The sequence below is a fragment of the Sander lucioperca genome, chromosome 8, assembly GCF_008315115.2.
Source record: "Sander lucioperca isolate FBNREF2018 chromosome 8, SLUC_FBN_1.2, whole genome shotgun sequence".
Classification (NCBI taxonomy): Eukaryota; Metazoa; Chordata; class Actinopteri; order Perciformes; family Percidae; genus Sander; species Sander lucioperca.
In genome coordinates this window covers 10,251,786-10,276,942 of record NC_050180.1, presented here as the reverse complement: position 1 = coordinate 10,276,942, position 25,157 = coordinate 10,251,786, and the positions used below count along the sequence as shown (strand labels likewise).

Here is a 25,157-nt window from a genome sequence, read left to right as displayed (position 1 = left end):
TGTTAAAGAGTGTGTGTGCCTGGCAAGCGTGAGGTTTTTTTCCAACTCACTTTTCTAAGCTCTAATGTATTTTTATAACTGAAATGCTTCCAACAACCCTGCGCTGAGATGACAGACAGCTGCATGGACTTTGGTGAGAGAGGGGCGGTGTCTTGGAAAGTGAGGATTTTAAAGACAATGACTTCTGGGAAAGATTTTCTTTTTCACTTCCAGCTATGGTCTTTCTCTACCCACACCAAGAAACCACTGGGCAACAGCACCACAAGTACACACACACACACACACACACACACACACACACACACGAAACTATGACCGTTATGGTAATGTTATGAAAATGGAAAGTCTCCATCATCCTGTGGAAAATGTGAACCTTGGAAGATTTCACATTATATTATAATTTTGCAGAATCTGACATGCAAAGTGACGGAAATGGGAAACCATATTACAAAGCGTGTGTGTGTGTGTGTGTGTGTGTGTGCGTGTGCGTGAGTGTGTGTATGAATGCGAGCGTGCATGCGTGTGTGGAAACCTTTCCTGAAAGTGAGTGGGTGTGTGTGACTGAGTGTGTTTTTGTGACTAAATGCATTTCCCGTGTGTGGAGGGTGTAGCTGAGCGAATCTTTGAAACTCGCTTCAGTAAAATACAAACACAAAAAAATCATACTTCATTAATAAACACTAACATATGAATATTAATACATGATAAGAAATTGTTTTGTGTACTCGAGTACACACGGTACTGTGGTACGGTGTGTGTGTGTGTGTGTGTGTGTGTGTGTGTGTGTGTGTGTGTGTGTGTGTGTGTGTGTGTGTGTGTGTGTGTGTGTGTGTGTGTGTGTGTGTGTGTGTGTGTGTGTGTGTGTGTGTGTGTTTGGCTTTGTGGTCAGACGTGCCTGACGTCTTTGTGGTGGCACAGAGAAATAGGAGCTCAATCATTCCAGTAATAAATCAAATCAGCTGTGGAAGAGGAACCACGTGAAATGCAGTTACAGTGACAGAAAATATGCTTCGAAATATATTCGACATCATTCAATTCACTGGACATGCTATACAGTATACTGTAGCTATAAAGACATGAACAGTGTAATGGTGAAAAACATAAAGAAATAACCCAGAATATATCAGTCCATATTTTACTTGAGTGGACTACAGTACAGTACAGTCAAACGCATGCTGCTGACGGGACTTAAAACAAACAGCTTGTAGCTGTGTTTCCGTTTTTTTCCTTTGGTGATGGGGACTGTCCGGTGCTGTGTGTGTGTGTGTGTTGTCTGTGTGTGTGTGTGTTGTCTGTGTCTGTGTGTCCTTAAATGTGTGTAAGAGTGTTTAATAGCTGCACAAGTACTAACCAAGGTGCTATGACTGGTAAAATTGTCTCCTATTGTGGAATTTTTCTCATTCGTCTATACCTGTGAGGACACACTCCCATGCGCAAGCACGAAGCCACACACCCAAGTCAAGTTTGTCATGCAGTAAACTGGTATTATGAAAGTACTCAACAGCCAAAATGCCTGTCTGCCTTTGTTGTCATTTTCAATTTTAATGTATTTGTATTGCCGTATTGTGGTTCCTCCAACCCACCACCAGCTTTCCCTCTCTCTCTCTCGCCACTCTCTTTCTTGCCAACGCCATTCAGGCTTAGAGGCTGCCAAACAGGCAGAGGAGCTTAGAAAGAACAACATCTCTCTGAAAGTGTGTGTGTGTGTGTGTGTGTGTGTGTGTGTGTGTGTGTGTGTGTGTGTGTGTGTGTGTGTGTGTGTGTGTGTGTGTGTGTGTGTGTCAGGGGGCTGGTGTGATGCTGAGGCAGGCTGGTGCGGACTATTGTCTGAATCTCTCCCTAGTGGAACTTTGACTTTGACTACGACAGTCACACACTGACAAGACTCTGCCAAAACTGCGTCTTTAGAGAACCTCATCTTTCTATATCCCCCCTCTTTCTCCTTCTCGTTTTTCCCCCCACTCTTTTTTGCCCCTTTATATTGTTCCCAGATCTCTCTGGCTCTTGCAGACTTTGCTGTGGATTTAACCTGAAAGCCACCTTGTTAGGCTGATGTGGATTGATGGATTCATTTGTCACAGGGAGAGCAGCACATCTTTCTCTGTTCCCTTTGTATTTGCATGGTTCTCTGTGCATGTGTACGAACGCTACTTGCAATACCACACGCTACCTCTTAACAACCGTTCTTTGACACAGAATTCAAACAGCTGAATTAAGCAATCCCTGCTTCTCCATCGTTTTTACCATTATTCTTTACTTTGTGTGAAGGTGTGTGTGTGCTTGATCTTGAATACCTTTTGCTGGTGCATGTGTTTTTCTCTGTCTGATGTGGTAGCACACACACTAATGCTTCATTGTCTTTGTGTGTACTCTTGGCTGCCTCTCTTGTATATTGAATGCCCTTTGACCCCTCTCCATCTCTCGCAGTAAGCCAATAAAGGTGAGCAGTAATCAGGAGATGGTCAGTGCTGTCGTGTCTTGCTGGTAGAGCCATTCATCTCTATCAGGCTCCACACACGGATCACTGACATGTACTGTACTCTATATTGTATGATGCTTTAGAGAGAGAGAGAGGCAAAGAAAGAGGGGAGCCATTTGTTTCTGTCCTGGACTAATCAGTTACATTCCCTGTGATGGATTCATTTTCGAAGAGTTTTGTGTGTTTGTGGAAGAGTGTGTGTGCTTGCTTGTGTACAAGAAAGATCTCTCGTCTCTTGTAAGTCTTGTCCACATCTCAAACTACAGGACACTACAAGAGGTCTTTATTAAAAAGTATTGTATCTAATGATGAATTCCTCTCACTGTACACAAAATAAAAAATTCAGAGACAGATCTTTTCTGACTTTTAAAGGTTGGATTAGGGCAAGGGTTAGGTCTCTCTGTGCACTGAGGTCATTTTGAGTAACAGCTGACTTTGAAAAGTAGGTTATCAGGAATCTTCAGCTTGCAGATAAAACAAAACAACACTCAAATGGTTTCACAGTAAGGAAACTATAATATAAATACATAATAATTTCAGGTTTGTTGTAAGTCTGATTTGACACGAACAAATTTGCATGTCTTGACTAAATTACTCAGGGCAAATAAAATAGGTAACTTCACAATGGCTAATTCTAGACAGTGTGATTGTTATGGTTATTTTTGGTTGTACTCTTTAACTTTACGCTGTGTGTGTCAGTTAAAAGTCCAATGTGTAGGAATTTCTCCCATCTAGCGTTGAGATCATATATCGCAATCAACTCTCTCACGCCACGCAGTTCAGAGTACGTATTACAGCTACGGTAGCCTTCACGCTTCAAAAAGCCGGTCTTTTCAATATCCTTTTTCTTTTTCTGGGCGAAGAAGAAGACTCCTGTTCCTGAAATTTGGATTTTGAATACGTGTGGTCCTCCATGTTTCCTTCTTCAAACTTGCCGGGGCCGGGAAGCTACGATACCCATTAGCATCATTAGCAGCACCTGTGAGTTTATCATGTGACAGCGAAAACACGAAAGGCGGAGCAGAATGTCCTGTATGTCCCTTACCGGCTAACGTATTTCAAGATGGCGCATGAATATGGAGCGTCTACCCCAGTTCATGCAAATGCAAAAGTAAAATTTCAAGCCAAAAGGAATACTTGGAATTGATGGTGGTGGTAAATATTCATGAAAAAGGACAAGTTTGTGAATGGGCAACACAGATGTTGATAATGAACAACTAAACATGTTACACACTGGGCCTTTAAAGGGGAACACCACCTAAATGAAGAATTCCAATGTTATTTCCATGGCCTAGGAAAGTTCAATTAATAAATGTGAACATAAGCTACTCTCTCTCGAAGCCAGACACAAGACAAGTAAGTCTCAAATTTCAATGTGTCATCAAGTATAAAGTGTGGAGCTGCTCCATAGACAATGAATTGGAAACAGATTTTGTTTTCTTTGAGCTGTATTCTCCTGTATTGTTCTCAGTTGAGAAACAGAACATGTATCCATATACTCAGAACATTTCCCCAGATGCTCTCAGTGTCATCTATAACATCCTTCCCAATTCATTGTCTACGGAGCAGTTCTAACTTTATACTTAATGATATCACACATTTGCGTTTTAGCTCTCTAGTTTTTGGATTTGAGGTGTTCCTGTTCAGTAATATTTTTGGGTTTCTCGGACCATATGAATTTTGAAAGTGGGCGTTGTTCCCTTTTAAGATTTTTTAACCTTGCTTAAAGACATTAAAACTACACATTGACTACTGTTGATAACTTGGCCCGGTACCTTGTTGTTATGGGATACTGTATTTGCATTATAATATGTTAGTATTTATTCTTAGCTTTTGCTGTTCGGTGCAGCAGTACCTGCATTAAACTCAGCGGGAACTGGTAAATACTACATAGGGATGTAAATACATACACAATTTAGGAGCCATGTCATTGCCTTTAGGTTGATTTATGTACGTAGAAGTTTAGTATATGTCGTGTGAAACATTCACTGATTGATGGTTTCACAATGCTGTTTTCTTTAAAGCAACACGCCGACTTATTGGGACTTTAGCTTATTCACAGTAACCCCCAGAGTTAGATAAGTCCATACATACCCTTCTCATCTCCGTGCGTGTTGTAACTCTGTCTGATGCCCCCAGCGCTAGCTAAGCCTAGCGCAGATCCTGAAGGTAACCGGTTCCATCTAGCCTACTGCTCCCAATAAGTGACAAAATAACGCCAACATGTTCCTATTTACATGTTGTGATTTGTATAGTCACAGCGTGTACAAATAACAAGATCACATGAGACACAGCCATCTTCTAACTGTATATAAACTGGGAACTATATTCTCAGAAAGGCGAAGCACTGCTACTTGGGCGGAGTGATTTGCTAGCAGCACCTGAAGCCCTGTGGTGAGGAGCAGAGAGTTTGCCTGGAGTTCGCTCAGAGTTGGAGTAATAGAGTCAACAATTACTAGATAGTAAAAGCATAGTGACCTTGTTATTTGTACACGCTGTGACTATACAAATCACAACATGTAAATAGGAACATGTTGGCGTTATTTTGTCACTTATTCGGAGCAGTAGGCTAGTTGGAACCGGTTACCTCCAGGATCTGTGCTAGGCTTAGCTAGCGCTGGGGGCGTCAGACAGAGTTACAACACGCACGGAGATGAGAAGGGTATGTATGGACTTATCTAACTCTGGGGGATATGGTGAATAAGATAAAGTCCCAATAAGTTGGCATGTTCCTTTAACACAGTATATCCTGCTATAGCAGCTGGGTTGGATGGTGAAGTATTTTGGCTGTGATTTAGCATTTTTTCCTCAAACTCTAGGTTGGAGAGCACGATTGAACTTCCACTGATGGGACGCGTGAGAGAAGTCAAATTCTCTCCCCACTGAAAAAAAACAGGGTCTGGGTGTGTATAACGTAAACATAGCAATGAGAAATTGACTTGCATCTCCTTATGAGAGCTTCTAAAGTGTGCCTTGGTGTACTCGAAGTTGGTGCTGTTGTTGAATCTGCTGGCTTTGTTGCTGCAGCCTGCTGCCAAGCCGCTCCTTGGTGGAATTTTGACTTTCAAAGTAGCCCATTGCCTTCCTGCCAACAGAATAGCCTTGGGACAGCTTGGCGTTTCTCTCTCTCTCTGTGTTTTGTTTTCATTTTTTTTATTACTTACATTCTTCTCTCCTATTCTCTCTCTCTATCTCTCTCCAGTTGTCACACCCATCCTCTCTCTTTCACTCCCAGTCTCATTGTTTCTCTTTCTATAGCATCCTCTTACAGTTTCTGTTTTTCTCTGCCAACCCTCCACTTTTGTATCATCTCCCTCAAACCACTTTGTTACTCTTGTCTTGCTTGCCATCCTCTCTCTCTCTCTCTCTCTCTCTCTCTCTCTCTCTCTCTCTCTCTTTAAAAGCAGCTTAATTCTATCATCTTACAGTTGGACAGCAGTAATTACATTTATGACACAAATCCTGCTACTCACAGCAAAATACTTTGTGTGTGAGAGACTGTGTGTGTGTGAGAGAGAGACTCTGTGTGTGTGTGTGTGTGTGTGTGTGTGTGTGTGTGTGTGTGTGTGTGCGTGCGTGCGTGCGTGCGTGCGTGCGTGCGTGCGTGCGTCTGTGCATGTTAGAGTATGTGGATGCATGCTCATCACCCAGTGTCTGTGTGCTTGTATTCATATATCTGTATGTTTATATGTGTGTGTGCTGTTCCATCCCTGATAACCCAGCCCAACACCACTAAGCTATTTATAATACTATTTATTTAATCCTACTATCCAGCCCTCTGCAAACTGACACGTTTGGACCGAGGTCACAGTCTGTGTACATGCTGTGTGCTCTTCTGTGTTCTGTCTTCTTAAACCGACTGCAATTGCCCTCAAACTTTGTAGATCCCCAGTGAACCTTGACCCTGCCTGCTTACACTGAATTTAAATGTGGAACATCACACACATATTTTTATATGGAATGTATTAATCTACAGAAACCATTGCTTGATGTGTACAAATCTAGGCATGTCTTTTGAGCCTAAGTATACTGGATTATGAAATTATTGTAACTGAAACAACGTGGGAGGCTGATTGGGGGTGCCTGTGTTTTGAGAATGTTGTTATTAATAATAGTTATAAATAGTAATAATAATAATAAATAGTTTGTTATTAGAGTATAAATAAAAGGAACAATACATCAAAAATCGTGGACATGTCATGTTGACTTTTCTTTTGGTGGCCTTGGTTCAAATGTTACTGGCAGCTCTAATCCACGGTCCTTAGAGTTTTCAAACAGTGGATTATCTATTCTTTAGAATACACGCCACTCAGCCCTAGATTTTGTTTTTGCAGATGGTTTATGTCTCTTAGAAAACATTGCTTTGATATTTTTCTAAGATCGAAGACCCCGCTCTGGTCTTTGGCCAAGGATATAATAAAGTTTGCACTATATTTTGCTTCAGGTTGGTGGCCACAGTCCTATTAAGCTTCTGGTTGTTATTAAGTTGGTTGTTATCAGTAGTCATAACTAGGGGTGTAACGGTACGCAAAAATTACGGTTCGGTACGTACCTCGGTTTTAAAGTCACGGTTCGGTACAGTAAGGGAAAGAAATGCAAACATTAAACTGCAGGTTGTTTATTACTATAAACTTTTTTTTAACAATTTGTTTACACTTTTTAAAACACTTTTTAATAAAATATAATAAATAAAATATATATAAAATAAAAAAAGAATAAGAAAAATACTACTGCAAAGTTCTCCACTAAATAAAATACTCTCAGTCTCAAACCAATATCACATAATAAAATATAATGAAAAATATAAATAAATAACTATGGATTACAGTGCAGCATTATCAATCCCAGCTTGTCAACAACCGAGTATGGTCGTAGATCAGCTGCTATAAAAACACCAATTGCTTTCGTTATTGCGTTGGCCCGATCGGAATTACCAGCAAAGGTCTGTTTAAATGCCAACGGGAGCTGCGTTTGAATTACGGTCGTTTTTTCCTTGTAGTAGTGATGTTCACACTCACGTGATGCCTTTTCAAGTGCGTTAGCAACGTCGGCACACTGCTTTCGTCTTATCGACTAGTCTTTGTCCGTTGACGTATTTCACTGGGAAACCGAAGTGTTCCCAAACAGGAGACCTTAATGATATGGGTGGCTCTTCATGCTCCAGCTTGTCCGTACTGTCTATGGGCTTGTCTGCATTGGCCATGACGCTAGCTAGCGAGAGGCTGGGCTAAAGCGTGCCGTGTATGTTGTTGTCAGTGGTGTAGTGGTCCCTGGAGAAGTGGGTATACTCTCAGTGTTCACCTTTTTTTTTTTTTTTCTTTTTTTTTTTTTTTTTTTTTAAAGTAGTCCAGAAAAAAGCCCTGTTTTAGAAACAGTGACATGTAAGACTATGATTTAGTTTACCCAAAAATCTGTTTCTACTTGCTCACTATTATAAAATGATCATGACTGGATTAGGAGCAGTTTGTAGTTACTACTGGTCACACAAGCAGCCTGGATGAATGTAAAATGTATTTATCATGAGGCAAACATGGTGTTATCTCTTCTCCTCTAAATGTGCAGTCATATTGCCACTGGCAATTTGAGGTAAGTTTTAACCACCTTAAAACTTACCTCAGAATTATGTCTTCCATCAACTGGGGTGGCACACCGCCGCTTGTGTTATTTCTTCATCTGTTGTTTGGTCTGCTGCCGTTATCGTAGTCAAGTGGCACCGGCACCTGAGGGTTTTTTTTGGTTTTTTTTCACTGGCACCTGAGGTATTAGCGATATTTTCCTCGGCATGACCCGCCCTACTCTGCCTCTGATTGGCTCATCAGTCCTCATGCCTAAAGTTAACCAATCTAATCAGTGAAAGCAGCGAGTACCAGCCAATTAGAGGCAGAGGAGGGTGGGTCATGGCTTCACTATCCTTGAGGAAAAAATGGGCAATCTGGCTCACAGATATTACTGAATGGTGCGCATCAGGGGGGATTTAGAAGTGGGTATACGCAATGCTGACTGAAAAATAAGTAGGTATACGCCGTATACCAGCGTATACCCTGGACTACACCACTGGTTGTTGTACAGCGCGCGGTGTGTGATTTTTATTTTTTTCCCCAAACCACTTCAGCGGAAATCCCGCCCTGCAGTTGATTTCATTGGTTTAGGTTACAGTGACGGCGGGTAGGTTTAGAGATCAGTGTTTGGTGTAGGCAATCTGTACAGTGATTGACATATTGACATGACCAATGAAAACTTTAGAATCAGCTGCAGGGCGGGATTTGCGCTGAACGCGGAGACTTCCGCCACTTAATATGTTCGTGTGGAAACACGAAAATTGACCTATGTTCTGCACACAAAAGATTGCGTTCGGCCGTTCGAAAGCCCTGTACCGAAACGGTCCAGTACTAATACACGTAAATGCAGATATTTCCATGCAGATGCGTTACATGTTATATTTCCTATCATACCCTGTGACATATATAAAAAAAATGCTGAGCAGACCCTGTTGACCTTGATTTGAGATCAAGGTGGCTAGAAGAAAAGATCTCGATACAAAGAAGAATGCAGATTTTAACATGGAAAACTGTGAAGGCTTTACTGCTGTAAATAGTAGGCTTCAATTTGATTACATTGCCTTAACTTTTGACATACAGTGGGAGCCAAGTTTCTTATTCATGAATAGAAGTGTGTATTTCACTGATGCTACATAGAAACCTTGTTCTTTCTCTTTTTCTAAATCTTTTAGCGTACAGAACATTTTCATCACTAATTTTGGGTCCTAAGAAAACACTTGTCATAGTGTTAATGTTGTAGTATCACTGTCATTCAATTTAAAAAGGTTTCTTCTAAATCTCTCTACAATTGCAAAGTGACCCAGGTTTGGAAAAGACATTCTTACTATTGTGTTAAATGAATCTAGACTTGATTCATTCGTGCACAGTGGGAGGGATATGGCTTGTTGTGACAGAATGATAACAAAAACAGTATGTGCTACTTACAAGAAATTACAAAAGAATCTTTTGTAGATGTGTATCTGTTTAGCTGTGTTAAAAAAGCTACGGAATCAGATATGTAGATTAGTCACATAGCACTTATATGATGTTTACTACTTCAGTATGTATCTGAATATCTTGAGGACTGTGTTTATGGATGGGAGTGTCATGATATGGCCCTTGTCCATCTCCTCTCCTAGCAGCCGACTTACATTATGCATGTGCATTCGTTCTATGCGTGTTATTACTCTTTGTGTGTGTGTGTGTGTGTGGGTGTGTATGTGTGTGTTTGGTTAATGGTTGTTTAAATATATGTGGACATCAGCCCTCGCATCTCCTATGCTTTGAGAAAAACACACATACACACACTCGCACACACAGACACACACAGAGGGGTTGTGTGTATAGGGAATCATTAGCTAAAGTGATGCAGGTTTAGCTATCATGAATCACAGTGGCATCATATCGACAAGCCAGAGCCAGCACGGAATCCAAAATGTCTGTGTGTGTGTGTGTGTGTGTGTGTGTGTGTGTGTGTGTGTGTGTGTGTGTGTGTGTGTGTGTTTATGAGTGTGGAAGGATTACCAGTATTTTGAGCTGGCAGCAAGCCCAGCCTCCCTCCCGTCTTCCCCATTTTTCTCTGTCTCCCTCTCTGCCACCGTGGTATTCCCCTGAGGAAACTTAATTTGCTCTCCGCCTGTCATTGCCCCTCCCGTTCCTTTTCTCCCCATCTTGCCCACCATCAGTGTCTCCCTGTTTTAGGTGGCACATAGTGACAAACCAAATTAGAAGCACACATTACCTTCTTTCCCTCTTTTGTTTTACAATCTGCAATCCTCACAAAAGGTGGGGACATCAAGTGGGCTTGAGGCTGAACTTGATCCAACTTCAGCACTCAGCATGTCATTAGCTTTGGCTGGGTTTCTGCAGTAGGATCATATTATTTGCTAGAAAGTCTGCTTGAAGCAGAAACGTGTTTTTTTACACCAGTTGTGGACCTTACGTACTGTAAAACTGTAAAGCTTCATCTGTCTGATCTTTACCTTCTCCTTTGAATACCTCCACCGTTGCTCCGTTTTCATATTCCATCCCTCTTTCCTCTTCATCATCCTTTCTGCTGGATCCCTCCCTCCCTCAGTAATATCTCTCACGGTATACTTGTGATGATGGATGAAGAACCAGTAACAGTGAAACAGACCTCACATCCATCAGAAACTCAACAACAGCATAGTTAACTGCATCACTGTTTTTTTTTCCCTGGCTCTGCTCTCCAGAGTTCAGCCATGTCGTGGTCTTTCTGGCTCCTAGCCAGTGTCTTCACTGGCTTTTTAAACCAATCAGAGCAAGGCACAGCAGGGTAAACTTATTGGATCAGACCTGGAGTAAAATTGGACACTTCCTACTTTGTAAATGCATATCAGGTTGTTTGTTTTTTGATTGTAGCAGTATATTTGATAGCAGTGACACATTCACATACATTTTAGTAGAACTATAATGATGCTATTAAATAACCTGTTTACTAAAGAAATACATTGTTCCATAAAATATTGATAATTAATATCTGGCTGCATGAGTTTAATTACCATATTGGTCCGAATATAAGATGTTTTTTTTTTCTTCCTGGAAATACAGTGAGGAAAATAAGTATTTGAACACCCTGCTATTTTGCAAGTTCTCCCACTTAGAAATCATGGAGGGGTCTGAAATTGTCATCGTAGGTGCATGTCCACTGTGAGAGACATAATCTAAAAAAAAAAAATCCAGAAATCACAATGTATGATTTTTTTAACTATTTATTTGTATGATACAGCTGCAAATAAGTATTTGAACACCTGAGAAAATCAATGTTAATATTTGGTACAGTAGCCTTTGTTTGCAATTACAGAGGTCAAACGTTTCCTGTAGTTTTTCACCAGGTTTGCACACACTGCAGGAGGGATTTTGGCCCACTCCTCCACACAGATCTTCTCTAGATCAGTCAGGTTTCTGGGCTGTCGCTGAGAAACACGGATTTTGAGCTCCCTCCAAAGATTCTCTATTGGGTTTAGGTCTGGAGACTGGCTAGGCCACGCCAGAACCTTGATATGCTTCTTACAGAGCCACTCCTTGGTTATCCTGGCTGTGTGCTTCGGGTCATTGTCATGTTGGAATACCCAGCCTCGACCCATCTTCAATGCTCTAACTGAGGGAAGGAGGTTGTTCCCCAAAATCTCGCAATACATGGCCCCGGTCATCCTCTCCTTAATACAGTGCAGTCGCCCTGTCCCATGTGCAGAAAAACACCCCCAAAGCATGATGCTACCACCCCCATGCTTCACAGTAGGGATGGTGTTCTTGGGATGGTACTCATCATTCTTCTTCCTCCAAACACGGTTAGTGGAATTATGACCAAAAAGTTCTATTTTGGTCTCATCTGACCACATGACTTTCTCCCATGACTCCTCTGGATCATCCAAATGGTCATTGGCAAACTTAAGACGGGCCTTGACATGTGCTGGTTTAAGCAGGGGAACCTTCCGTGCCATGCATGATTTCAAACCATGACGTCTTAGTGTATTACCAACAGTAACCTTGGAAACGGTGGTCCCAGCTCTTTTCAGGTCATTGACCAGCTCCTCCCGTGTAGTTCTGGGCTGATTTCTCACCTTTCTTAGGATCATTGAGACCCCACGAGGTGAGATCTTGCATGGAGCCCCAGTCCGAGGGAGATTGACAGTCATGTTTAGCTTCTTCCATTTTCTAATGATTGCTCCAACAGTGGACCTTTTTTCACCAAGCTGCTTGGCAATTTCCCCGTAGCCCTTTCCAGCCTTGTGGAGGTGTACAATTTTGTCTCTAGTGTCTTTGGACAGCTCTTTGGTCTTGGCCATGTTAGTAGTTGGATTCTTACTGATTGTATGGGGTGGACAGGTGTCTTTATGCAGCTAACGACCTCAAACAGGTGCATCGAATTTAGGATAATAAATGGAGTGGAGGTGGACATTTTAAAGGCAGACTAACAGGTCTTTGAGGTTCAGAATTCTAGCTGATAGACAGGTGTTCAAATACTTATTTGCAGCTGTATCATACAAATAAATAGTTAAAAAATCATATATTGTGATTTCTGGATTTTCTTTTTTAGATTATGTCTCTCACAGTGGACATGCACCTACGATGACAATTTCAGACCCCTCCATGATTTCTAAGTGGGAGAACTTGCAAAATAGCAGGGTGTTCAAATACTTATTTTCCTCACTGTACGTCTGAAAAAGTGGGGTCTTATATTCAGGGTCTAGACTTTCAGCTGTTCAAGTCGCAGAGGCTGGTTTTAGAACGTAAGAGATTTCAACAGCCAATAGAAAGGTTAGCTGGTAAAGTCAGCTATAAACAATAGAAATGAAATGATCCATAATCAATTTTATTTTAATGTTACAAACAGCTGATCGAAATGAGTTTTAGACGGAGCCTCAACGTCCGCCCGAAAGCACGGTAACGTTATATGGTCAAGCGAGATAGAGAGTGACTGATTCATCACTAGAAGTGTAACTGTAGCAAGTATCTCACTATCACTAACGTTATCCACATTCATATTTAGACGCATCAAATGATATATCCAGCTACAAAAAAGCCTAAAAGTCATAAGTTAGAACAGAAGTACAACGAGGCATTGTCATGGAGATGATACACCGTCTAAAAATACAAACAGCCAGAGAAAATCTTACCGTGGGCCTCAAAGCGGCCGCTTCCCAGAGATTGACAGGAGAGTGTGTGATTACATCACTGACAAACGGAATGATGGGATGCCCATTACCAGAGCAGTCATTCAGCTGAAGGCCTTGGAAATATTTACCGTTAATATAAATGTGACACTTTCATCCAAAAAGATATTGAAAATATTATTTATATTTAAAAGGTGTTAAAAACAACAGCCTACCTTGTTTTATTCAATGTGATTTTATTAGAATTATTTTCAAATAAAATTATTTTCTTTATAAAAACAAGATTTGTTTTTCTAATCAGGGTCGTCTTATATTCGGACCAATACGGTATTCTGATGGTCTTATTAACAAGTCACCTCAGGGCTCCAGACTAACTTTTTGCCTTGGTCGCACTGGTGCGCCTAACTTTTTTTATTTAGGTGCACCAGCACAAAATTTAGGTGCACCCAAATTTTTCCTCGCGGCGCCATTAACGCCACAATTTCAAGGTCACCTTTTTATCATGCTCCATATATATATATATATATATATATATATATATTATGTCAATTATTTTAAACAAGAATAAGGAGTTGGTACATTTTTTTTTTTATTTGAAGCACAATTATACTGTACTCAAAGTCTTATAGCGGGTCCCCCCTAGCTGTCAAATGCCCCTCAGATGGCCAACACCTGTAATCTGGCCTTCTTCCCCTTTGGCCTTGGCTAAACCAGCTTGTCACACTCCCTAGCATCAAAATTCTCCAAACTGGGCCCCTCCACACTGATTCTTATCAGATCTTCTACTAGTCCAGGACTAAAAATCAATACACAATATATATCTCTATCGCTAATATATATATTTTTACACAGTGGGCTAAATGTTCAGTTTTAAGTCAAAGCCACTTTTCACAAGCTCTTTTATTAAAACAGATGTGATTAAAATAAAATGCAAAGACAGGGTTTCCTGCCCAATTTGAAAATATACAGCTGCAACACATGTAAATTATTTGAAATAAATAGGCTGGGATATATTTAAAAAAATATATCTATGAGAAAGCTCCTTCACTTGTTTTCAACAACAATAACAGACCCGGATAGCCCAGTAGCTCATATAGGGAGAGAGGGGGAGTACGATGGACTGAAGCGTATGCTACTCACAGAGTACGGTCCAGCACGGGTCGAATGTGCTTTGGCGGGTCAGCGGCGTTACACACGTCTTGTGTATGAAATGTCTGCATCGTCCCTGGCTGCGCTGCATTTTTATGAACTATGATAATGTGGCCATGGGTCACATCTCTCGCCCAGGTCCAGCAGGCTCCGTCTCACGCTATTACTCAACGAACTGAAGTTAGTTCCATTCAGTAACTTCTGTGTTTTTCGCCGTGGCAGCCGCAATAACAGAGAGTTACCAGCGGAAACACTGGTACCAATACAGGTTTCCCTCTCATACTTAATATACAGCTGTGTTAATAACAATTACAACTGTCGACAAATGTCAGCAGTGTGGACCGGCGGCGCTGTGTCTCTCCATGTCACAGGTGGGCCGTGTGTGAGTGATTGGGGGCGGGGCTGCGCGGAGGAGAGATCCCAACACAGGCACGTCTTTACAGAAGAAGTGGGTCATGTAACGCAACATTAAACCATATCGATATAAACGACATCGCTTCGTTAGTGGAGAGGCAGCGGATGCGAGGACGTTAGGTGCACCGGTGCGACCTAGGAAAAATCTTAGTCGCACCCTTACAAATTTTGGTCGCACTCTAGAGCCCTGCACCTGTGGTCCAAGCTAAACAAAGCAAACTGCCAGAAACATATCTCTTTCCATGTCTTACCTTTGTCTATGTTTGTCTGTTTTTTCTGTGTCTCTCTCTCTGCCCCCCCAGCTCCATCAACTCCTGTGGAACTCGGCCCTACCCTCGGCTTGAAGAAGTCCAGTTCCTTGGAGAGTCTCCAGACAGCCATGTCAGAGGTTAACAGAAAAAACGAACTCCTCCCCTTCCATCGACCTCGCCCAAATATGGTCAGGGGAAGAGGCTGCAACGAGAGCTTCCGAGCAGCTATTGATAAATCCTATGATGGACCACCTGAAGATGACGATGGTAAGGGATGGAGAGGGTGTCAATGTGTTAAGTTGGGGGCAATGTGTATTTTTTGTTGTTTTTTTACTCGTGCTGCATAGATGCAGTTACTCAGTCTGTAAATTCTATAGACATGGAAGAAACAGTTGACAATTCTTCTGCTGTTTTTAAGGTTTAAGGTTGTTTCAACACTGGATCACAATGATACTTTCAAACGCGTTGCACTTTTGACCACACCCCTATCAGTAATGTCATTACATTATGCCTCAAAAGGTTCAACATATATGAAGCTTAGCAGCAGCATTGCCTTACAAAATGTGATTCAGTTCAGATTTAGCTATAAATATTTATCCCGGAGCTAAATGGTAGTTCCTTGGTTTGTTCCACCGGGAGGTGCAGTTCAATTCCCAGCTGTGTTATTAGCAGCATGCTCTTCTCAGTCACCACTAGAGTAATGAGTCAGGCTGTTTCAGATCACTACATTCACACAGGATAGAACTAATAGGGCATGTCAACACCGCACACACACAGTGGCCACATCTGTCACCATCTTTCTAAATGTTTAACACTTTGAGAGCTGTTGTTAATTGACAGAGAACAGTTCTCTGAAGCGCACTCAATCAAGACCTCTCTCTCTCTTTCTATGTTTGTCTACACACAAACTGTTTTGTGCACTTTTGCTTGGGCTTAAATTATATCTTTCCTTCAGTTTCAAAAAAATGCTTATCAACTACTATCTGTCAGATTTTAAGGTGTATTAGCAGTTTTTTACCTATATACTACTGGTGATCAGGAAGGCAAACTGCTAACATTCTGACAGTATATGTGCACAGTGAATATTTAGTCAGGGTTCATGTGTAGCTGATGTATTGTGGGGAATCCTGAGCTGAATCCAGCTAATACCACAGGGCTTCACAGTTTCCAGTGAATTTAGTTGTAAAGAGGGACTATTTTACAGAGGCTTTGAGTCATTGGCTTTGATGTCAGCTGGGATGGATTATAGTGGTAAATGGTTGTTTCTGTCATTCTTTTGTTCATGTGTTACCTTACTTATGATTCATTTGTATCTCTTTGTCTATTTCGTTGTTTTATACTTCTTATGTCGCCTTTTGAACAAACCATCCCTACAATCATTCGTAAACAGAACAAATACATATGATGCTGGTTTGCGGTGGGTTCTATGCCATGGAATAGTAAATAAAACACACCTGACATGGCTGACTTAAGTACAAAATCTTTAATATTCCAAGAAAGCGTTTAGTGTAGTAGAAGAAATAGCCCAGTTCCAATTTCAACCAAATTTGACATGTGAGTCAGAACAAACCAGGGGTCTGTATTCATTTTGTGAAACAGATGTAGGGTTTTCCTGACTTTGAAGTTCGTTTTTTTTAAGAACAAATTTGAGTGAAAATAAAAGTATTCATGAATGAGGCTTGGTCTTTTTAATAACGAGTGTTTAAACTCTAACTCTTGTTGTAACAACAAGTATATGTTTTATGTGCTGACAGGCTGGTTTAGTGTACACACACGATGAAAAAAAATGTTATAGGGATATCTGCTGTGATAATTTTTAGTTTTGAAAGTCTTAGGGGAAGACTAACCAGGTCCTGCACAAGCATGAAGCCGTGTATCTGCAGACACACACACACACGCGATTACAATTCCATTCAGTTACTAGACAGTCTTTGTAATTAAGTCTGAAGTGAATATCCACACAAAGTAATAACTAATTTGGTTTGGTTATCTTATAAAATCTGACAAGGGGGGTGTGTGTGTGTGCGTGTGTGCATGCGCAGTTTACTCTGAACATTTTGGCTTTCTCATTTCTAAGAGTTAATTCATTCACTGTAAAGTTAATAAATTTGTCATGGAGATGTTGAGTAAAGAAAGTTTAACGTTATGTGCCTGTGTGTATGTGGGCTGTTCATTTGTGGAGATATGTACATTGTTGTTTCTTTTTGTTTGTATGCGTGCTAGTGTTATATCCTGATATGTGGTCTCTTCACTGTATTGTGTTATGCTGTGGGATTTGGCAAATTAGTCTTGGTTTTACTGCTATAATGAGCATTACTGTAGCTACAGTAAGTGCCTAAACTCCATTGCTATGTACCACTGGAACTGACTTCTTCTTCATGTTAACTTGAAAATTAGGTCACAGCGATGGTTCTTGACAATGCTGATGAATCAGCTTTATGCAAATACAAAATGATGATAAATGAATCTGGTGTGCCTGTTTGCATCAAAATAAAGTGATTTGCTTTGGACACAAGGCGAAGAAAGATGTCAATAATTAAAGGTGGAATTGGTTGGTTTTATGAGAGTAACTACTTTTAATCAGGATTTCATTGATGAAGCTTTCACTAGATTTAGCACTTCCATTAAGCAGCTTATTGATAATCCTGTTTTACAAAGACTTTATAACTTAATCTTAAAGGAACACGCCAAGTTATTGGGACTTTAGCTTATTCACCGTATCCCCCAGAGTTAGATAAGTCCATACATACCCTTCTCATCTCCGTGCGTGTCGTAACTCTGTCTGACGCACCCACCGCTAGCCTCGCTCAGCACAGATCCTGGAGGTAACCGGCTCCATCTAGCCTACTGCTCCCAATAAGTGACAAAATAACGCCAACATTTCCTATTTACATGTTGTGATTTGTATAGTCACAGCGTGTACAAATAACAAGGTCACCTGAGGTACAGCCATCTTCTAAACGTATACATACTGGGAACTATATTCTCAGAAGGCGAAGCACTGCTACTTGGGCGGAGTGATTAGCACAACACCTGAAAAGCACCGTTGTTACTCTCTGCTTCTCTCCACGGGGCTTCTCAGGTGCTGCGAGCAAATCACTCCGCCCAAGTAGCAGAAGTAGCAGTGCCCCAATCCCTCTAATCCCCATCTTTCTCCTTTTCTTCATCTATTCCCTCTAGATGATGGTTCGGAGCAGAGTTCAGGCCGGGACACCCCGGCAAGTAGTTCATCCCGCCAGGGAGTGGAGGATCGAACAGAGGAAAAAGGCAAAAAAGACAAGAAAAAGAAACCGAAAACAAAGAAGAAGGAAAAGAACAAGGGGAAAATAAAAGAGAAAGGGAAAAAGAAAGCAGAGGAGCCTGAGGACACAGAGAAAAAGAGCAAGAAAATAGGCTTTGGCCTGCTGAGGTAAGTAACTGTGTGTGTGTGTGTGTGTGTGTGTGTGTGTGTGTGTGTGTGTGTGTGTGTGTGTGTGTGTGTGTGTGTGTGTGTGTGTGTGTGTGTGTGTGTGTGTGTGTGTGTGTGTGTGTGTGTGTGCGTGCGTGTGAGAGCAGCGAGTGAGATGATTATTTTTGTGGTCATACGTCTATTTGTGTCTTTAAGTGTGTATATGCAGAATGGCCGATACATTACCCGCGCTAGCTGGTGAAATCACTTCTATCCAGCATGTGAAGTCTTAAACGATTTTCAGCTTACAGTGTTAGTGTGTGTTGGAGTGTACAGTCATTTTGTAAGCTGGAAAGCAACCTTTTCAGTGATAAACATTTGTGTCATATGGAATCCATAGTCGCATGCTTTCTACACATTTGTAATGTGAATATAACGCCATTTTATAATATCATGCAAAGGTACAAACAAAAAATATATTTGGTATAGGCATATATGTTGTCTTAATCTTTCTTTAATATAGTCTGTCTTCAGTTGATGATGTCTACAATAACACAGAACTCACTGGTTAGATGATCTGTCCTTTGTATTACTGCAATAACCTGTGTGTATTTGACAAAAATCCTGCCTTTGTTTAAAGTCAAAAAATCAGATTAATGGAGTCCGTCAGCCACAATTACCTAATTCTCTCAATAGGGACACATCAATTAGCACAATCTCTCTCTGCACACCTCATGCATTCACACTGTATCTGACAAATATAACCCTTTAAACATGAACACAGAGGTCTTTTTCCCCCTCATGAAACACTATCACATGCTCACAGGCACACAAAGACCACTCTAAGAGCGGTGCCCCAATTTCCTTTAGAGGCGCTGAAAATTACCTGTCAGAACTATTTCATGTGATTAACTTTAACATTATATCTCTCAGTGTGAATGAGGCATTTAGGTAGACACACAGCATGAATGGGGCAAAATGTTTCAATGAACAATTTGTACTTTCTACCTTAATTGCTACCTAACATCAGTTTTTTTTTTTCACTGTGGTTGTTTCTGAAATGGGATTTCACATGACCATTACATAGATACACATCTTAAGAAAAACACTTGCATGCAATTTGATCCCAAAAGTTAAGCCACAGCCTTTTCAAAATACACTCACAAAAGCAGTCTGTGTGAACCAGAACACAGAAAAACACCAGATTTCAAAGTCCGATTTTATCACAGTGATTATATCTCAGAATTGCATGTTATTTATAAGTGAAATATTAGGCAATTAGAATAATGTTTCTTGATTGAATAGGTTCAGTGCTATTTTCTTTGAAAGGCTCCACCTTTTTGTTAACCTCTGTTCCACCTTGTTTTCCTCTTTCCCACTTCAGTGTGCTTTCACTTTCTCATACCTATAGTAATTAGTAAGGAAGTTATGGGGAGCAGACATTCCTTTTATGATGTTAAAAAGCTGTCTTTGTCATGCAGTTAAGTATATAAATGGCTCTTTATACCTAAGCCTGTTCATAATTATGTCAAATCAATTTTGATAGGAAAGGCTGGAGAGGTAGGGTTGTGGTGTGTACTGTACAGTATGTTCCTTCATTCTTCACCCACTTATTTGATTGGTAGTTTTAGTTTAATGGCAGACGTACCTACCTGCTTATCTACCTTCCTTCATCTTTGTCAGTTCCTCCTGAGGTGAAAGTAGCCACTTCAACCCATCATTGCATAATATGCAACTTTGTGTTGTATGAATCAGTGGTAGTTTCATTACATGGCCTTTTGAGTCCTACATTTTTAAATAGCATATATTTAGCTTTAATAATACATTTATAATGCAATTTCTCAAGCCACAAAGGAAAGAAAGACCTTGCAACATCGAAGAAAGCCCCTGTTACAGTAGTTCAAATTTGATAGCCTAAAGAGTCAGTTCACCCATATCTTAAAAGATGTCCATATATCTCTATCAAAATATTTTCATTGAAAACTGTTTTCTACGACTGATAAAAAAAATTGTGAACACCATCCATAGCAAGATCTGTGGATTATTCCAGGTAAAGCTTTATTATTAAGAAACTTTTTTTCAATTTAATTTTGCAGTACTTTGAGCATCACAAATGAAATCCTGTTCACCTCAATTTCATTGAGCGAATAAATGAAAGTTGACATAATATAATTCCCAAACGTTTGATTTAACCACAGTTTTACACTACCTGAAAATAAAGATCCATTACCAGGGTTTCCGTGGGCCTTACAAAGTCTAAAATTTCAAAATCCAAATTTTAGGCCTTAAAAAGTCTTAAATACGCTGAAGTATTGTGTGGTCTTAAATCATTTCATTTTCCTACGTCCATGTAACGCTACCTCTAATGCTCATTGAAATGTTTTTATTTTTTATTCTGTGGTGTTGTAGTTCTTTCTTGTGTCACTTTTATTCAATTTGAATACATTTATTTACTTTGCAAGTGCGTTTGTGACTCTGCATTTCGTTGTACTTTTATGTTGTGATATAGGTCTTTAATTTCATTCATAAAGGTCTTAAAAAGATTGTAAAATGTCTTCAATTGGACTTGGTAAAACCTGCAGATTACTAAATACCAAGTATGCAGCAGAGAAATTCCTGCATGACATTCAAACACAATCATAGATTTATACTGTTTGATTCATTCTTGCCATATGTGGTTTATGTTTTATGGTCTTAACATGTTCCAATGTGCAAGCTATATGTATAACCATGGATCATTTGTGGCACAATGTGATATATTCCTATAAATGCACAGATTACACACCTGAGGATCTCAATCATGCCATCTCCGCCTCCGTCTTTCTCACAGTTCCCTATTGCTTTTTCCATTACAGCTCCAGGGCAGTACATGACCCACCTAAAGATGTCTTCTTCTTTTTTTACCTCCTTCACTCTATCACTCTGTCTTATCATCTTAGCAGTGTTTTAAGTGCTTCACAGTTCAGGGAAGGTTACGCCCAACCCCTTCTTTCTATGTTCATCCATCTCTCTTCTGCCTATCTACCACGTGTTATTATGGCCTGGACAACCTACGCAGCACACCCGAGAATATCTCCAGTTTAATCTAACTGATCCTTACCTCTATGCACCTATCCTTCCATCCATCCTTTCATCTAACCACTAATTGCCCCATGTCTTGCCTTAAGTGCCTTAAGAAACCATATAATACACCTGAGGATAGTTTAGACCTTTCCTCTATTCCCCATCTCTGGTCACCATAGAAGGGCCTTGATTTGAGCCCAGTGATAATCTCAGCCTTTCTCTCCTCCCCCTCTTTCGAGCCATATTTCAGTAACCTCTCTACCTCCCCCTTCACACCCCCACCCCCGTAATCTTTGCATCATTCCAATTTTTCCTCTCGGTCTGCTCCCTCCAGCTCCAGCTCCAGCTCCCTATCTGCATTTGATTGCATGTAATGGAGGTAGACTGAGAAGGCAAATTGGTGCTATTCAGTAAAGTTCAATCTAGGCTGTGCTGCTGATTTGTCATATTCATCTAAGGCCAGCTTTGATTGGCCTAATGGTCTGAAGGAGAGCTGGTATGAGATACTCAACCTTACTCCAAGGTGTCTGGTTCTACAGTAGTAAATGTTACTGTGTACCATTGGATGGTTCACACATTTGACACACTAGATTTCTTTACCTACAGTATATACTACTACTATATATTTCTTTGCACCAGCTGCAAAGACACACAATGTCATTATTGCCATAACGTTCCGATCGTAAATTCCTCTCTTATTGTGTAGAAATCACAGGTTTTCCTGAATGAAATGGTAATTGCCAAAAAGGCTGACTTACAATTAAGTTCTTCACATAAATGAAGAAATGCTGTAGAGGGGTAGAAAAGTTAAATATTATTACTGCACTGTGCTATTCACATTGGTCACCCAGAGATTAAAGTCAGACTGTGAATGTTTGTTTAAAATGCCCTTTAAAGTAGACAGCTGGCTCTGGCACTGTCATCTGAACTGCTGCCACCTGCCAATCAGTTCTGCCAATCATCTCTGTGTGTGTGTGTGTGTGTGTGTGTGTGTGTGTGTGTGTGGTAACCATTATACCGTCATGAATAATCATGTGGTGATAAAACATGATTGGTCACACAGTCAGTTGGTTGTCATATAGTTGGCCATGGTTGCTGTGAATCTTCCTCAGACACGGTGTGTGTGTGTGTGTGTGTGTGTGTGTGTGTGTGTGTGTGTGTGTGTGTGTGTGTGTGTGTGTATTTTGTCTCCAGTTGTGTGAACCTTTGTTCCTCTATGATCTGTGTATCTTTGCTCAGACCATTAAGGTTGATATTTAAACAAATCTGGCAACTCTCCGAATATTTATATTACACACACACCTACAACCATAACTTCACACTTTTCAAACATAACTAACATGGATTCAGAGAATGGTTCTCTGAGCTTTTCTGTGTGTGTGTGTTGTATGCTGGTTGTCTGTACAAATGCAAATATGGTAATCTATGAGGTGAGACTGGGAATGTACAAGGTCTACCAGAACCAAAAAGGGACAGGCACTGCCAGTGCGTCATGTTTATGTGATTGTTGGTGTGTTGTAAAGTATGTATGCATGCTGTTCACTTTCAGATTTAAAATGGTGTGAATATATGATAATAAATGCATTGTTGCCTGCTTGGTTGTAATCGTGCACCACTGTACTCACCTCCATCTGGCCTCCGTTGCTCTGGTTTCTGTGTGTGTGTGTGTGTGTGTGTGTGTGTGTGTGTGTGTGTGTGTGTGTGTGTGTGTGTGCATGTGTGCATATATGTCTGCTAACTGTCCACTGAATGATCTACTTTCATAAGAAAATGTCAGAAGGTATGTTTACCTTAGCAAAACTTAAAACTCAAAGAGCAACATAATTGGAGAATGCAATTAGAGCACAATCATGTTCTTTGAGCATTGAGTACGCTCTCGTTCTTTACCTATCGTTGATGACTATAATTACACTCTCTCCTGTATTTGCCTCTTTTCTTCCTTCTTTCTCTTCTCCCTCCAACTGACCATAATGCGACACCTCTGTTTGACTTAAAGTGCTCCATTGTTGGGCCTATTAGCCCATTTCGATGATGGGGTGCTTTTACTGGCCATTGCCATTTAGCAAGTATATCTATTTTCCCCCTTCTCATTATTCAAAGAACAAGATAATCCTTATAGTAAGGCATCATAGAAACAGTATATAACACTATTTAGCAGTGCAACAATGTCGACACATGTAGCAAGAGGACAAATAGGAAATAAACTTAACTAGTTACAAAATAAAGGGACATAAAGAAAAATAAATACATAGAAAAAAAACAGTTTAAAATATACTTCTGACTGTTCCCAGCTCTTTATGCAGGTAAAACCCTGTCTTTTGACCAGACAATGCCTGTCATTGTTTCATAATTAGAGAGCACATGCTTGAAAGGGGGGGAAGGACCCACCAGCTGCCAATCAAACATCATGACAGGAAGTCATTGGAGTGTCACAAACTGATGTCATGCCTGCCAATCATCTGTGTGTTTGCAAGTGCGTGCATGTTTGTGTGTGTGTGTGTGTGTGTGTGTGTGTGTGTGTGTGTGTGTGTGTGTGTGTGTGTGTGTGTGTGTGCTTGTTATCGCAGCACACTTTTCAATCATCCATTCCTTCAGGGATCCATTTGCCAATGATAGCAAAGGGAGGCGTGTCTATGGAGTGGCAGAGGGAGGGAGTGAGAGAAGAGCAGAAGAATAGAAAGAATAGGGGAAGTGAGAGTCACAGATGTTTGCACTCGTTTTCTGTTTGTCAGTGGGTTTTCTCCTCATGGACTGTTCAGAAACACAAGTGTGGGACAGCCCTCTGCTCACTGTTCAGTGTGTGTGTGTGTGTGTGTGTGTGTGTGTGTGTGTGAGAGTGCGTGCATGCGTGCGTGTCTCATATTTGTTTGATGTTAGAACCTGTTTTAAACCTATTGATGTTTTACCATTTGCTACCATGCTGACCAGTCCTCACATCTAAAACATGTTTAGTGTAAGGTCAAGATGTGGGTTAAATGATGAGTTTGCACTCTGGACTGTTACACTGTGCCTGCTGCTGGTTGCTTCGTTAAATGAAGCTGATATTTTAACCACCCACTTGTGTGCATTTTTTCTTCTTTCTTCATCAGTAAGTAATTATGTAGGTATATGTTTTGTACAACATATTCTGTGGTAATACATATCGTTTACTTACTACTGTCTGGTAGCTCAACAAAATTGACTGTGGAAAGAAACAATAATTCTCAAAGAAACATTTTTTCCCCGCTGGTCAGACATCAGACTCAAATGGCTAAATGTTTGTTTTGTTTTTTTCCTCCTACCTTTTCCAGCACAGATGGAGGCTTTAAAAAAGCTATATGATTAATTAAATTTTTCTCACATGCAAATGAGTAGCTGTTCACTTTCCATACAGATTGTGGTGTTAGGTCATAAATATTCATGGGTCATCCTTCTATTCCCACTAATGACAGAACTAGAGGTCATTCATCCTAACGGACTTGTAATCAGCTGTTTTTACTCTGATATCCCTTGTGAAATTATGCTCAAGCGATAATGTCATAACTTGTAAAATTTAAAACGTTTTATATATAGAAAATGATTCCATTCCTCCAGCAATCTCGGAACCCATTGGCTACCAAAATATTGTCCCGTTGCTTACAGATGCTGCATTCATATGCAGATATGTGTTCATTACCTCCAGCACCTGGTTTTTAGTAAATGCGCACTGTGAAGACACTTAGCCAATGGTTTGTGTTTTTACTGATTCCTCAATTTTAA

General features: G+C 40.5%; 1 protein-coding gene across 5 annotated transcripts in view; it reads left to right on the top strand.

Annotated features, from left to right (window-relative positions):
* LOC116037778 (partitioning defective 3 homolog B-like) overlaps positions 1–25,157 on the top strand; it is a 221,015-nt gene that overhangs the window by 115,282 nt on the left and 80,576 nt on the right. For all 5 annotated transcript variants that reach the window (XM_036004093.1, XM_036004094.1, XM_036004092.1 and 2 more), the window contains 2 exons: positions 15,020–15,235; positions 18,149–18,377. In XM_036004093.1, coding sequence (XP_035859986.1) covers positions 15,020–15,235; positions 18,149–18,377 — 445 coding nt within the window. The remainder of the gene's footprint in view (positions 1–15,019; positions 15,236–18,148; positions 18,378–25,157) is intronic.